Consider the following 11,842-nt stretch of genomic DNA (forward strand, 5'->3'; position numbering starts at 1 on the left):
CATCTACATGTGGACGCATGCCCAAATCGCCTTAAACAAAGGTGCATTAAGTTTAGGCATGTGTAACTACACATGTAGACACACCCACTGCCTTTTAACAGCTGAGGATGTGGCCTGTACAGCTTGCATTTCTGCCAAACATTTGTACAGTCTTTATTGCTTTGTTTTGTTTGGGGTAACTGGTTAATTTTTTCAATCTCTGTGATGCAACTTCCCATTGAAGCTGTTAATGTGCCCATGAAGGTATAATTCCATCCATTGTTGGTATATTTCTATTGTAGAATAACATAGAAAGCAGGTAATTTCCTTGCAACTATTTCATTTGATAGGCTGCATCTTTAAAATGTGGATTTAAAACAATCCATAGTCCTGATTGTGCAACTTTTCATATAAGGAGTCCCCCAATGACATCAAGAAAGTAGGCCAAGCCAGCGTGGTATGAAACACCATTTGCATATAAAGTAAGCCCCACCAAACATATTAGTAATGCTCCTTCAGTAGCTAAAACTCAAAATATAAAATTAGTAGACAACAATTGCAGGGGACACAGGTATACAGCAACAGTATGACATCTTTGGGGTTCATTCATCTTATCCTTTACCAAAGTCGCATAAACCATCAACTGCTCACAGCGACCCTGTGCTGTCTACATTGAACAAACTGGACAATCTCTTCATCTAAGAAAGAATGAATATCAAGCCCAGAAAGACACACAAGCCTAGGGCAGAACCTGTAACCTCCCTGGACATTTGATTGCAGACGTCAGAGTACCTGTCCTTACACAACAATGCTCTAACATCCAACTTGAACTTAAAAAAAAAAAATTAAAAAATCCACCTACTGGATTGTGTTAAGTGTGAGCTAAACAGAGGCTCTGGATTCTTATCCCATTACTTAGATTAGCTTTTAAAAGCCATGCCCCTTTGGGTTTACTGCTGTTTTTCTCTTCAATCCACCTTTCCCTCTCTAAGCAGTGCGCTTCTCCTTTCCTCCACCCTTCCCTATCCTTTATATTTAAATCAGTCTGTTTGAATGCCTGCTCCCTAAAAGGCCTTTCCTAGCATCTGAAGAAGTGAGCTGTGGCTTTTGAAAGCTTATGAATCTCTGAGTTAGTCTATAAGGTGCAACTCTGCCATGCCTAGTGTGAGTAAAGCTACTCCAACCTACATCCCTGGAGCGCAGATACTATTCCAGAGGCACGAACAGCCCAGCTATATTCCACTTTCCAGAAAAAGCAGTCTTCAGGCACAAGGGTCTCAGTAAGGTCCAGACAGTGTCATTTGTACGATTTCAGTCCGTTTCCTGTATATTGGTATTTACTGCTTTGCAGCAGATAGACATAGATCACATAGCTACTCATTTGAAGATCTACGCAGATAGCTGTAGTTAAAAACACAACTCAACATTAATTTCGCTGCTGTGCTCTATGCTCACCTCCACCCTGGACTGTCAATAGCTTGCCAGTCCTAGGAGATACTTGAGGAACCTAGCCCTGTTACCATAAAGGTCAGCAATAGTGGCACTCTAGGAATATCTTCCAAAATACAGAGCAAGAATTACAGTTTTAATTGGTTGCATCCAAGAGGACCTGATGCCCTTCTGCCCGGGGACCATGGCTTGGATCTCCCAGGTGAAACCCTAGCCTGCTCATTATACCCCCTCCACAGAAAAACCCTCATAGAAGAAAAATGAAACAGCTGACTCTGGTTTCTTTGGGGGGTCAGGCTTTCTGGGTGGGTTGCAGCTACAAATGATCTACAGTATTAGGGCTTGGGATGCTGCTGAGACCCTCTCCCGTGAGCGCCTTTCAGAGCTGGTTCCCTTTGAAAAGAACAGCCCGTAAGCGGCTAGTAACGGCATTGCATGCTTGATGCTGTAACATGCCGGGATACTTTCTTCATCAGGAAGTTTTCAGCTCACAGCTTTCATACAGAAGGTAGGGTAGGTTTTCACCTTCTAGACTAACTGCATCACAGATGCATAAGCTTTTCTGAGACACCTGATGAAAGAAGCCAAGCTTTCTCTCAGATTTTATACAGTAACCACTTCTGAATTATTCTCCTGCTAGGAGGAGACCAGTAGCAAGGCTACTTCTACTAAACCACTGGAGACTTCCAAAAGAAAAGCCCTTCCTGAATATTGCTGAAATTATGCTGAAATCTTAAACCCACATTTTCAACGGTGAGTACCGATGTTGGGGAAAACACCCTGCCATTTCTTTCTTAGTGCCTCTGAAATTTGCGTCACTTTTACTTAAGTATCTAAGTGCTGGTAGTGTATTTTGGGGTGGGTGCTGATTTAGCAGGGGTGGATCCAGACTGCCAGTCCCCGAGGAGACTGTAGCACTGGGCAGGTGCAGTGGTGAGCCTGTTCCCCCAGCTGAAAGCTGGCCATGGTAGGTGAAAACATGGCCATGGCAGGTAAGATCCCACCTTCAGCTTGCAAGTAGCTGGCATAACATCTCCAATCCCCACCACCACTCTGCTCTGCCAAGGACACCAAAGGACCTTGCTTTGTCACTAAGCCAAGGCTTGATTTTTTAGCATCAAGAAGCACCCACAACACCAGCTGAGATTAAAAGCAGGTGTAGGTGTCCAGCACAACTGAATTTCACCCCCCTACTTTTTAAAAGGGACTTTCCACTTCGGGATTTTAAGACACCTCTTGAACCCTTTCCACACTCGGTCACCAATCCCCATTGCAGGGCATGCTCACAAAGGCTACAGGACATAAGATCTGTTATATTTACAAAATCAAGGAAGGTAGGAAGGAAGGGAGGGAGGAAGGCAGGCAACTGGATGGGAAACATTTGATAGGTACGGTGTAAAAATGGCTCAGGGAGCAGCACACACTTTTTTTTTAATTACCTTTTAATAACATATACTTTCTAATGCCAAAATATACTTCACAGTGAGAAAAAAAAATACAACCCCCCTCCTCCCCCCAAGCACTGTTACGCTCAAATAGATATTTACACACACTTTGAAGCATGTCTGTCTTTTGGTTCCTTCCATCCTGACATTTAGAAACGATGGCCACTAGAAGTGGTGACTATACAAATCCAGCATCTTCAGCGTACATTCAACATAAAGATATCCAAGAGCATACTCTACACAATGGCATTAGAGTCCTTGTTTAAGTAACTATATACACTTGAAGTATGATCTTTCAAGTAACACTGAGTGTTAGAGTGGCCAGGTGAATGCCAGACTATATGAGTGTGTCAGCACTTCCAGTAGAAAACCCTAGGAGAAGGGGTTTGGGTGTAGTTTATAGAATATACTACATATTAAATATAGAGCTCTATAATTTGTTCTAATAAATTCAGTGCTGGTGAAAGGTATTGTATTGACAATCTTGAAGACTAAAGTCCTCTCTCCTGCCACTGAACAAATACAGCATATACAGAAACAGCACAAGCTTCCAATGCAATGTCCCATCAACTGGCCTTGCTCCTGAGCCTGGGCTCTAGGAATCCCAAGGCGAGTTCAGTCTCATTTGGCTTCTCTTGGTGAGACTGCCAACAAAAAATAAAATAAAATAAAATAAAATAAAATAAAATAAAAAAGCAATAAAGCCAGATCCTCCCCTGTTTAAATTGGCATGGTATCACGGACACTGGCGATGTTATGCCCAATTGACATCAGCTGAGGATCTGGCTTCCCATATGTGCCACTGTAGAGGGGGGATTCTGTGATATGGACACTTGTCCACACGGCACTGGACTGAGACCCACCAACTCAAATTGAAGAGGATTTTAGGATGGCCAAGAAGAGAATTTTTGCTCTGGACTGAAACGTGGCACAAAACGTTTTCCACCCAGAGGCAATGGTTAAACGGTTGTTTCTGAAATTTGTAACCAATCGAGAATTGCAAACAGGCCAGTGGTCATTCATGCAAAAAATGCCTTTTTTCATCATCCATGTATTTCTTAAATCAGACACATACACTATGGTCAGTATTAACCTTGTGAAAGCCCATATTACAGAAAATACAAAACTAAATCTCATCTCTTCCTTTAATATTAGATCATTTTCTTTAAAAAAAAAAATTATAAGTATGCATTTACCCAAGAGATCTGAATTTAACCTTCCCATCTTCAGTGCCCCTCTCCTGTAATGAGTATGTGAGTTATTGGGAAACTCACTAAAATAGCCAGTTGTGGCATCTAATGAGAGAGGAAATTCCAATCTATCAGGTAAAAATACTTGTGTCATTTTTGCACAGTGCCTGCAACAGAGAAGGCCAAATTCTTCTCTCAGGAAGGGTCAGCTTAATACTGAGGGCTGCCAATAGATTTATGAATTGTGCAAGACCAACTTACGACCTCAAAATCAGCTTAAGTGGAAAATAGACCCTTTGCTGGTTCTCTGTAGAAGGGTGATTTCAACCCTTACAGAGGTGATAATGTCTTATAAGGGATGATCCTTCAGCTATTCACTTACTGTGAACTCCTGTTTACCCAATGGATTTTGGTATGGGTGCCCTAATACAACTGATATCACTGCAGGTGCTCACCACTGTAACTGAGAGCAGGCTATGCCCCCAAAAGCACAATATGATTGTTATGTGTCATTATTAAAACTTCTCTCATCAGTTCACATGATGTGTTTTCCTTTTAAAAACAAGGAAACTATTAATAAAAAAAAATCTAGACTTAAAACGACGTTAAAAGTTTTAACCTAAGCTAACAAAAAAACCCAGGAAAGCTAAAATTTTAGCTGACTCTGACATTTGTGTGCATAACTTTCTTTTGCACAAATATTTTCATGAAGAAAGGAGGACTGGCCTTAATTTTGACTTGCCTGGTTGTTGTTAGCTTGAGCTCACACCGTCATATTTAAAATGTCATATTTGCGTTTTAATACTCACATACACGCACACATACATATATATGTATATATATATTGTTTTTATATATAGTTTTTATCAGTTCATAAATCCATAATGAAGTAAGAGGAAAAGTAAAAGTCTTTAAAGTCTTTATGCACTGCATAAAGGTTCTTTGAGAATTGACATCATTGACATTGGACTGAAGTAGATAGATACCAGTCTTGGCTCTAACTACAAGGCAAAGTTGGAGAGAACTTTTTCTTTTTAAGCAAAGGCGTTGATGACATCTATTGTCAAACAAACAAAAAAATAGTATCCACTGACAGAAGAAACTGTCATGTATGAACAATCACCTGAAGTCTACCGTTCCTTTTAGGAGCATCCCATTGTTCAGCCTAAGAGTTCAACCAACATTGATGACATTTACGTTCCAAAACTCACCATGCCAGACCTCCATGGGGCCTCTTGTGCTGGCAAATTTGAGTCCCAACACTGGCTCCAGCAGCTCTGTCACAGCAGCAACACACTTTATGTGTCACGCCACTATCAAAAGCAGTGCCACGGGATGGACGTGGATGCAGGGGTTCCTGGGGTATCTAGAGGAGGTGCACATACTGGAAGTGACCTTTGCCCTTTACCGTGAGAAATAAAATCTTTTGTTTTTTTTTTCTTTTCACATTATCCAAAGATCCAAACAATCCACTCCAAAAATATAGATATATCTCAAAAGTACGGCCCTTTTAGAAAATTCACAGTTTGCCTAGAACATACACATTCCCTAAAACATTCGGTGGAAGAGGGGGAAAAAAGAACAGACCCCCATCTCTGTGACCTGAAGTCCCCTCTGCTGAATGTCAGCAGCTATGTTTCATGTAGTTGCACCGGAGGATCTCACTCTCGCCTTTGCTGTCTGGAATTTCCCTCTCTCTCGAATGGTGACCGCTACGTCGTCTCGCTTAACCCCAGCAGACGATCAAATCCACTGGCTGCTTCTGACCAAACCTAGCCAGGAAATCCATTTCCAGGGTCTTTCCTGAACTTGCCGGCAACACCAGCCCACACTTTATAACTCTAGCTTAAGACTCAAAGAAGGCGCGCTGAAAATGTCTTGCACATCAAAAGATGGGGATGAGGTGTGGGTAAGATGCACTTGATTGGAAAAAGAACAGAATGAAACCAAGCAGGATAACCATGACAACGTCCAGTCACAGATTTAAACCAGAAGGGCAGCACAGCAATCACTTGTTACACTTTGGCCGACTATGGATTATGTGCAGGTGCTCAGGAGCATGGAGAGATGGGTGGGCATGGCCTAGCGTTGTCATCAAGAACGATGGGACTCAGTCATGTATTTACAGTGATCATTAAAAAAATATCATGGTTTTTTTGTTTTTTTTTTGTTCCCCCCCCTCTCCTCTGCAAAATGTCAGGGGCATTTTATTTCATGCTTTTGAACAATGTAAAAAAACAACGAAAAGAAAATCCACACCACCAAAACTATGATTTTTTTTTCTTTTCTTTTTAAAGGGGCGGGTTTTTTGGTTGGACTGTCGGCTTGTGTTTTAGTTACTCAGGTCGCTAGATTCTCTGCATTTATGCTGGACATCCGAATCTGAGAGCTGCTCTTGCTCAGAATGGAGAGTTGCGTCCCCCCGTTCACTCCGCTGCTCGCCAGAGAGGGATGGCGATGTTTGAAATCCACAGCAAAATACCGGTTGACTTTCCAGCTCCTCCATTTCCTCTTTATTTCTGATTGCACCTTTAGGGAGAAACTTTAAAAGGTCATTTTTTTATGTACTTAGCCGCTCGGGTACATGCTGGCAGATCATCAAGTTTTCAAAATAAACACTCGTTTCAGGCCAGCCTTGAATTTCTCAGCTCAGTGATAGCTAAGGTTCAAAGAAGCTGGGACTAGTGGTGAAATGCAATGGGAGCAGACCTCACCTTCCATCTGTGTTCGGTGCCACGATCTTTGATATTTAATAAACATGGGGACCACCATAGCAATACATCTACTTACTCTTCTAAAGCCCATTGACTTCTACAGACGTGAGGTCAGTACTCGTCAGGTATCTAGACCCTCATACCCAGCAGTGGTGAGTACTAGATGCTTTAGGACAGTGGGATTTAACCTTTTGGCACATATGCCACAAATTAGCTCCGTACCCTCCCCAAGCGCCAGTCTGATTTACTGCGCTTGCTTTTTGCTTCTTGCTCTGCTCTGCCTGCCTGACCTGCTGCTCTGCTTTCTCCTTCCTTCTCCATCTGTCACTGTGCTGCCTGTCTCTTCTCTAATCTGGCATTTGCCACACAGAGGCTGCCCGTGCCACTTGTAGCATGGGCCAAAGGCTGGCCACTCCTGATTTGGAAGCAGAGGCAAGACACTGTACAGTGAACCCTTATGGAGCACTGCTCACAAAAACAACTCCTTCATAACACCAGGCAATGAGCCCTCTTCATGGGTATTGCCTGTGAAATCCTGGACATTGGAAATCAATGGAAGCTTGGCCATTAACTTCAGTTTATCCAGGACTTCACCCTCAGAGATGTGATATGGTCCATGACATTTTATTTTTCACTTCTGGAACAGTGACCTATAAATCAGCAATCCACCATGCTCAAGAAAAGTCTAGGATCTAGCATCCTTTTCCTTCAACAGACTGCTCTTCCTTGCAATTGCAATTCATTCATTAATTATTCCCCCAAAGCCAATGAGATCAATCAAAAGACTTTCCTTTGACTTGAGTTGACCTCACACCACCTACATTGCTTCTGAAAGCCCTCCAAAGCTCCAGTGCAAAGACCCCAGGAACTCTGCAGTCCTACATGGAGGCACTTAATGAATTCAGGCAGTTACTGAGTTTTTCTCCATTGAATCGCTCTTTGGAATTCAGGTGCCTACACTTAAGGAACCCAACTGAATCCTGGGCTTAGCAACTGGTCTTCTTGCTAATCTAATGATTTAAGAATTGAAAAGACAAAAAGCTCTTCATCAATACTAAATATTAGAAGTATGCTGCAGAAAACACACACAAATATACATGTACACACATGAAGATACATTTTTTCTTCTTAGTGGATGGATAATATCTGCAAACATACTTATATGCCACCTAACTACATTATGAAGACATTTTACATATGTAGATTACTGTAGGTTTGCCTCTATAAAAAATGTGCTAAACCTTATCTAAAATTGCTTTGGAAAAACTCTTTATATATCGTTCTTTTTTTTTTTTTTTCTAAAGAAGCCTCTTATCATGGTGGCAGGAATAAATTACTGTCAAGCCACTGTCCAAAGCCAGTCTATATTATTTGAGGATTGGGTCCCATGTTTTAATGTTATTTCCTTATTCATACAAAATAGTGCCATGATTTCATATCCCAGGGACTCATCTGGAACACTTAGCAGAAATACTTTTGAAGATAGGTTCAAAGCTACAGTAACAGAAAAGCAAGAATGAGAAATGCCATAGTCATGGAGGCAATTCATATCTCTCCACTCACTATGCCAAAGTCCAACATTGAGAAAGTGTACTTTAAAATATGCCAAAATAATGTCATAATTATGAAAGAAACTGCAAAAATAGCATATGGCAAATCACTGAAAATACTTACATAATACTGGCTAAACCTTTACTTTCTGAGAAGAAATCCCTGCTATATATAGTAAACCTTTATGTGTTGGTGGTTCCTTCCTTCGAGCATCTCAAAGCATTTTATAAACAATAAAATTAGGCCCAAAACATGCATTTGAGGTATTCAGGGCCTTATAAGTTAATATTGGCCCTAGCTTACAGATAAATCCTAGTACAGTCATAATAAGGATAAATCCTAATACAGTCATAATAAATACCCAATGCTCCTCTCAGAGGAAGAGATGATTTCCAGCCCCTGAAAAATTAGGAAAAGAACCACAACAAGGATACTTCAAGTCCAACGCTTTATCGAAAAAACCACGCTCCCTTCCTGTTTTGCTGAAGGCACTGTGAGATTTGGCCCTCAGAAACAAGGAGTGGGGTAGATAATGAATTACAGCTAAGAGGTATGATGGAAGGTGGAAGGTGCGACGGGAAGAAAATGCCATGCTAAACACAACATGGGGAAAACATACAGCATCAAAAGTCTTACCTCCCCGTTCAGGAAACAATAGAGAACAGCAACAACAAAGCCCTGGACAAATACAAGAGAAGAGACTATGAATTTAAATCCTCTAGGAAATGTTAGAAAGCAGCTGGAGACAAAAAAAAATAAAAATAAACTAGTCTGTAAAGTGTGTTTTATAGGTGAATGAGCACACAGCAGAGAGAGATTCACACCCAGCAATCAGAATGAATGCACCTTTCTTCTCAACAAAAGCAACAGTCACTGCATAGTCACCTGGAAAGATCCCAGCCCCAGTTCAAACACAAGTCTCTCCCGCTTGCTGACATTTTCAGGAGAAAAGGCGAACACAGTGTAGTGAATTCCAAACAAGGGGATCAGCAGCAGTGTGGAGCGAGCCAGCCTCCTGTGACAACAAACAGAGAGCAGGTGAGCGCATCTTGGCAACAAATCTTGTGCTCTGAGAAGAGAGACTCGTTCTGTTGGACGAGAAAAACATCCAACGTTCCCAAATCTTCTCAGCCCTTAACTACCCACTTACTGGGAACATCTACACATGCAATCAATGCTATTTGGCTTTACTGCTCAGTAGATTTACTACCTGCATATGCATTCTACGATGCATGTGCAGGTAGTAAATTTATTGCATAGTAAGTCCCTGCATATGTAGACAGTGATGCTTTACCGCACAGTAGATTAGTGTGCAGTAAAGCATCCCATGTAGACACGGCCCCTGTATTCTCTTCAGCTTTCCTGATGCTACCCTGCTGCAGTCTAGGGATGTGTATCAACCAGCTCATTAGAAATACTAACTATGTGATTCCACTATTTTGACTATGTTCTTATAGGCAGGACTGTCTCGTACTCAGGACATGTACAACACCACACACGACACCATATCAATAACAGTTCCACCAGACAATTGCCTTTTTCAGTGCAGTGCCTTGAATCATCTTTGCATTCAGCTTATCTTTAGAGAGAAAAGGTCCTTGTAGCATTATGCAATCCTGACCTTACTGCCCAAAAGCCTACTCAGTAATACTAGTGGAAAACACATACAATTCCATTGCTGTTAATTGTGCTGCTGCATGCTAAATGGATAAAGAAGGAAAGCAGGACCAATGAGGCTAGAAAAGGACTATAGGAAACCAATGGATGTACTAGTAAGTGGTTAACTCTGTAGGGATAAAAGTGACCCTAACATACAGCTCCAGCATGAGGCCTATGCATCAAGGCCCACTTCAGTCAAGGTCAATTCCCACCTGCATTTGGTGAGGAAGCATGCCACTATCAGGAACCATCTTTCACTTCTTTTTCTCGGTGCTGTTATATATGTTGAGTTTTTATGGGGTAAACACACAGAAATCTCAAGACAAATGAACACCTAGCTGGCCATAAAGGGTATAAGCTGCAAAAATGAATGCCTCCTTCTCTAGAGCTTCATTTCCATCTAGAAGGAGAATGAAAGATAGATGAAAGATGGGACCACTTAGATAGATGCACATGATCACTTCCCTTAAAATGAGATGTGAAGGAAAGGGGGCAAATAAGCAAAGATAGAAGCCCTTGCCAAATTCTAGATGAGTTCCTCCTCACCCCTACAAATGCATCATTGATATGGTTGTACCTATTGCAAAATGAAAAATGTGACACTGGCTCATTGATGACAGTGGGTTTTCCCCCCCAACTATATTCTCCTCCCTTCCCTGTTCCTCATTCCTCTTTCCTGAACACAGCTTGAATGTGCCAAAGTGCTTGTCATCAGCTACCTGTATAAGCACATGGGATTCATAAGGTGCTTGTGCACTATGGATCATATTTATGATGCTCAACACCTCAGATCAAAGCACACTGCTTCTGTGGACTCAGAATATATCTTTAGTTTAGGAAATAAGAAAAGTCTCAGAAACACTGGAAAAAAAAGAGGAGGAGACTAATTAGAAACATTGGTCTGAAGGATCTACAGGATGTAAAACAAGGTTGTAGAGGAATTATGCAGAGTGGGAATAGGAGTAAAGTATTCACATTAATAACAAGATAATTCTGGCAAACTAAGGAGAAAGTGTATCAAGAGGGAGAGCAAAAGCAATGTAGAAGTGTGTTACCATTGGGAGCTGAAATAATGTTAGTGGAAATCACTAGATGGCACTACTAAAACTATTCTCAACTGTATATATAGGTAGTTAGGACTTGGAAAAATACTTTGGGGGGTTTTGGGTGCAGTTTTTTGGGGGAAACTGGATGTGGATAGAGACACAAGACATTTACTACCTAGTAAATTATCTGTCCTATGGAGCAGACATGTGACACACAGCCCTACTATCTCGTCGATCACTAAAGTGGTGAGTCAAGTTAGAAGTGGGACTGCATGGGAAAGTGGAATATGTCCTGTGTCTGTTCCTGTGATCGGCTTCATCCTCAGTAGCCATGCAAAATGGCTTCCTTGCCAATTAGTGGTGAAGCTCTGTAGTGGCCAGTTTACTCCATAGTTGGCATGTCTACATGAGATGTTTACTGCAGAGCTGGCATATTCGTTCCATAGTAAAAGTCTCTGCTTCTGTACATGTGACCCTATTAGGCCACAGTAAATTAATTACCACTCCTGGTGCTCTGGAGAGGTACCAGAGGACTGGAAGAGGGCCAACGTAGTTCCCATCTTCAAAAAAGGGAGGAAAGAGGACCCGGGAAACTATAGGCCAGTAAGTCTTACCTCGATCCTAGGCAAGCTGTTCAAGAAAATTATTCTGGCACACATCCAGGAGGGGCCAGCAGGGGACTGCATGCTTAGGGGCAACCAACACGGGTTCATCAGTGGCAGGTCCTGTCAGACCAACCTGGTGGCCTTTTACGATCAGATCACCAGATCATTAGATGCAGGGGTAGCAGTGGACATAGTCTTCCTGGA

The 11,842-nt window shown here is 41.8% G+C and overlaps 1 protein-coding gene across 4 annotated transcripts in view; it reads right to left on the reverse strand.

Annotated features, from left to right (window-relative positions):
* Positions 1–2,792: 2,792 nt before the first annotated feature.
* Positions 2,793–11,842, reverse strand: part of ADCYAP1R1 (ADCYAP receptor type I) — a 273,151-nt gene continuing 264,101 nt past the window's right edge. For 2 of the 4 annotated variants that reach the window (XM_019508076.1, XM_019508074.1), the window contains 3 exons: positions 9,214–9,343; positions 8,965–9,006; positions 2,793–6,592 (listed from right to left, as the gene is read on the reverse strand). In XM_019508076.1, the coding sequence (XP_019363621.1) occupies positions 6,404–6,592; positions 8,965–9,006; positions 9,214–9,343 (361 nt within the window). In that variant the 3' untranslated portion in view covers positions 2,793–6,403. Of the gene's footprint in view, positions 6,606–8,964; positions 9,007–9,213; positions 9,344–11,842 lie in introns of all 4 variants that reach the window. The other 2 variants (XM_019508075.1, XM_019508073.1) reach the window with 1 other exon arrangement.

Source organism: Gavialis gangeticus, unplaced genomic scaffold, assembly GCF_001723915.1.
Source record: "Gavialis gangeticus isolate Ggan-Ray unplaced genomic scaffold, GavGan_comp1, whole genome shotgun sequence".
Classification (NCBI taxonomy): Eukaryota; Metazoa; Chordata; order Crocodylia; family Gavialidae; genus Gavialis; species Gavialis gangeticus.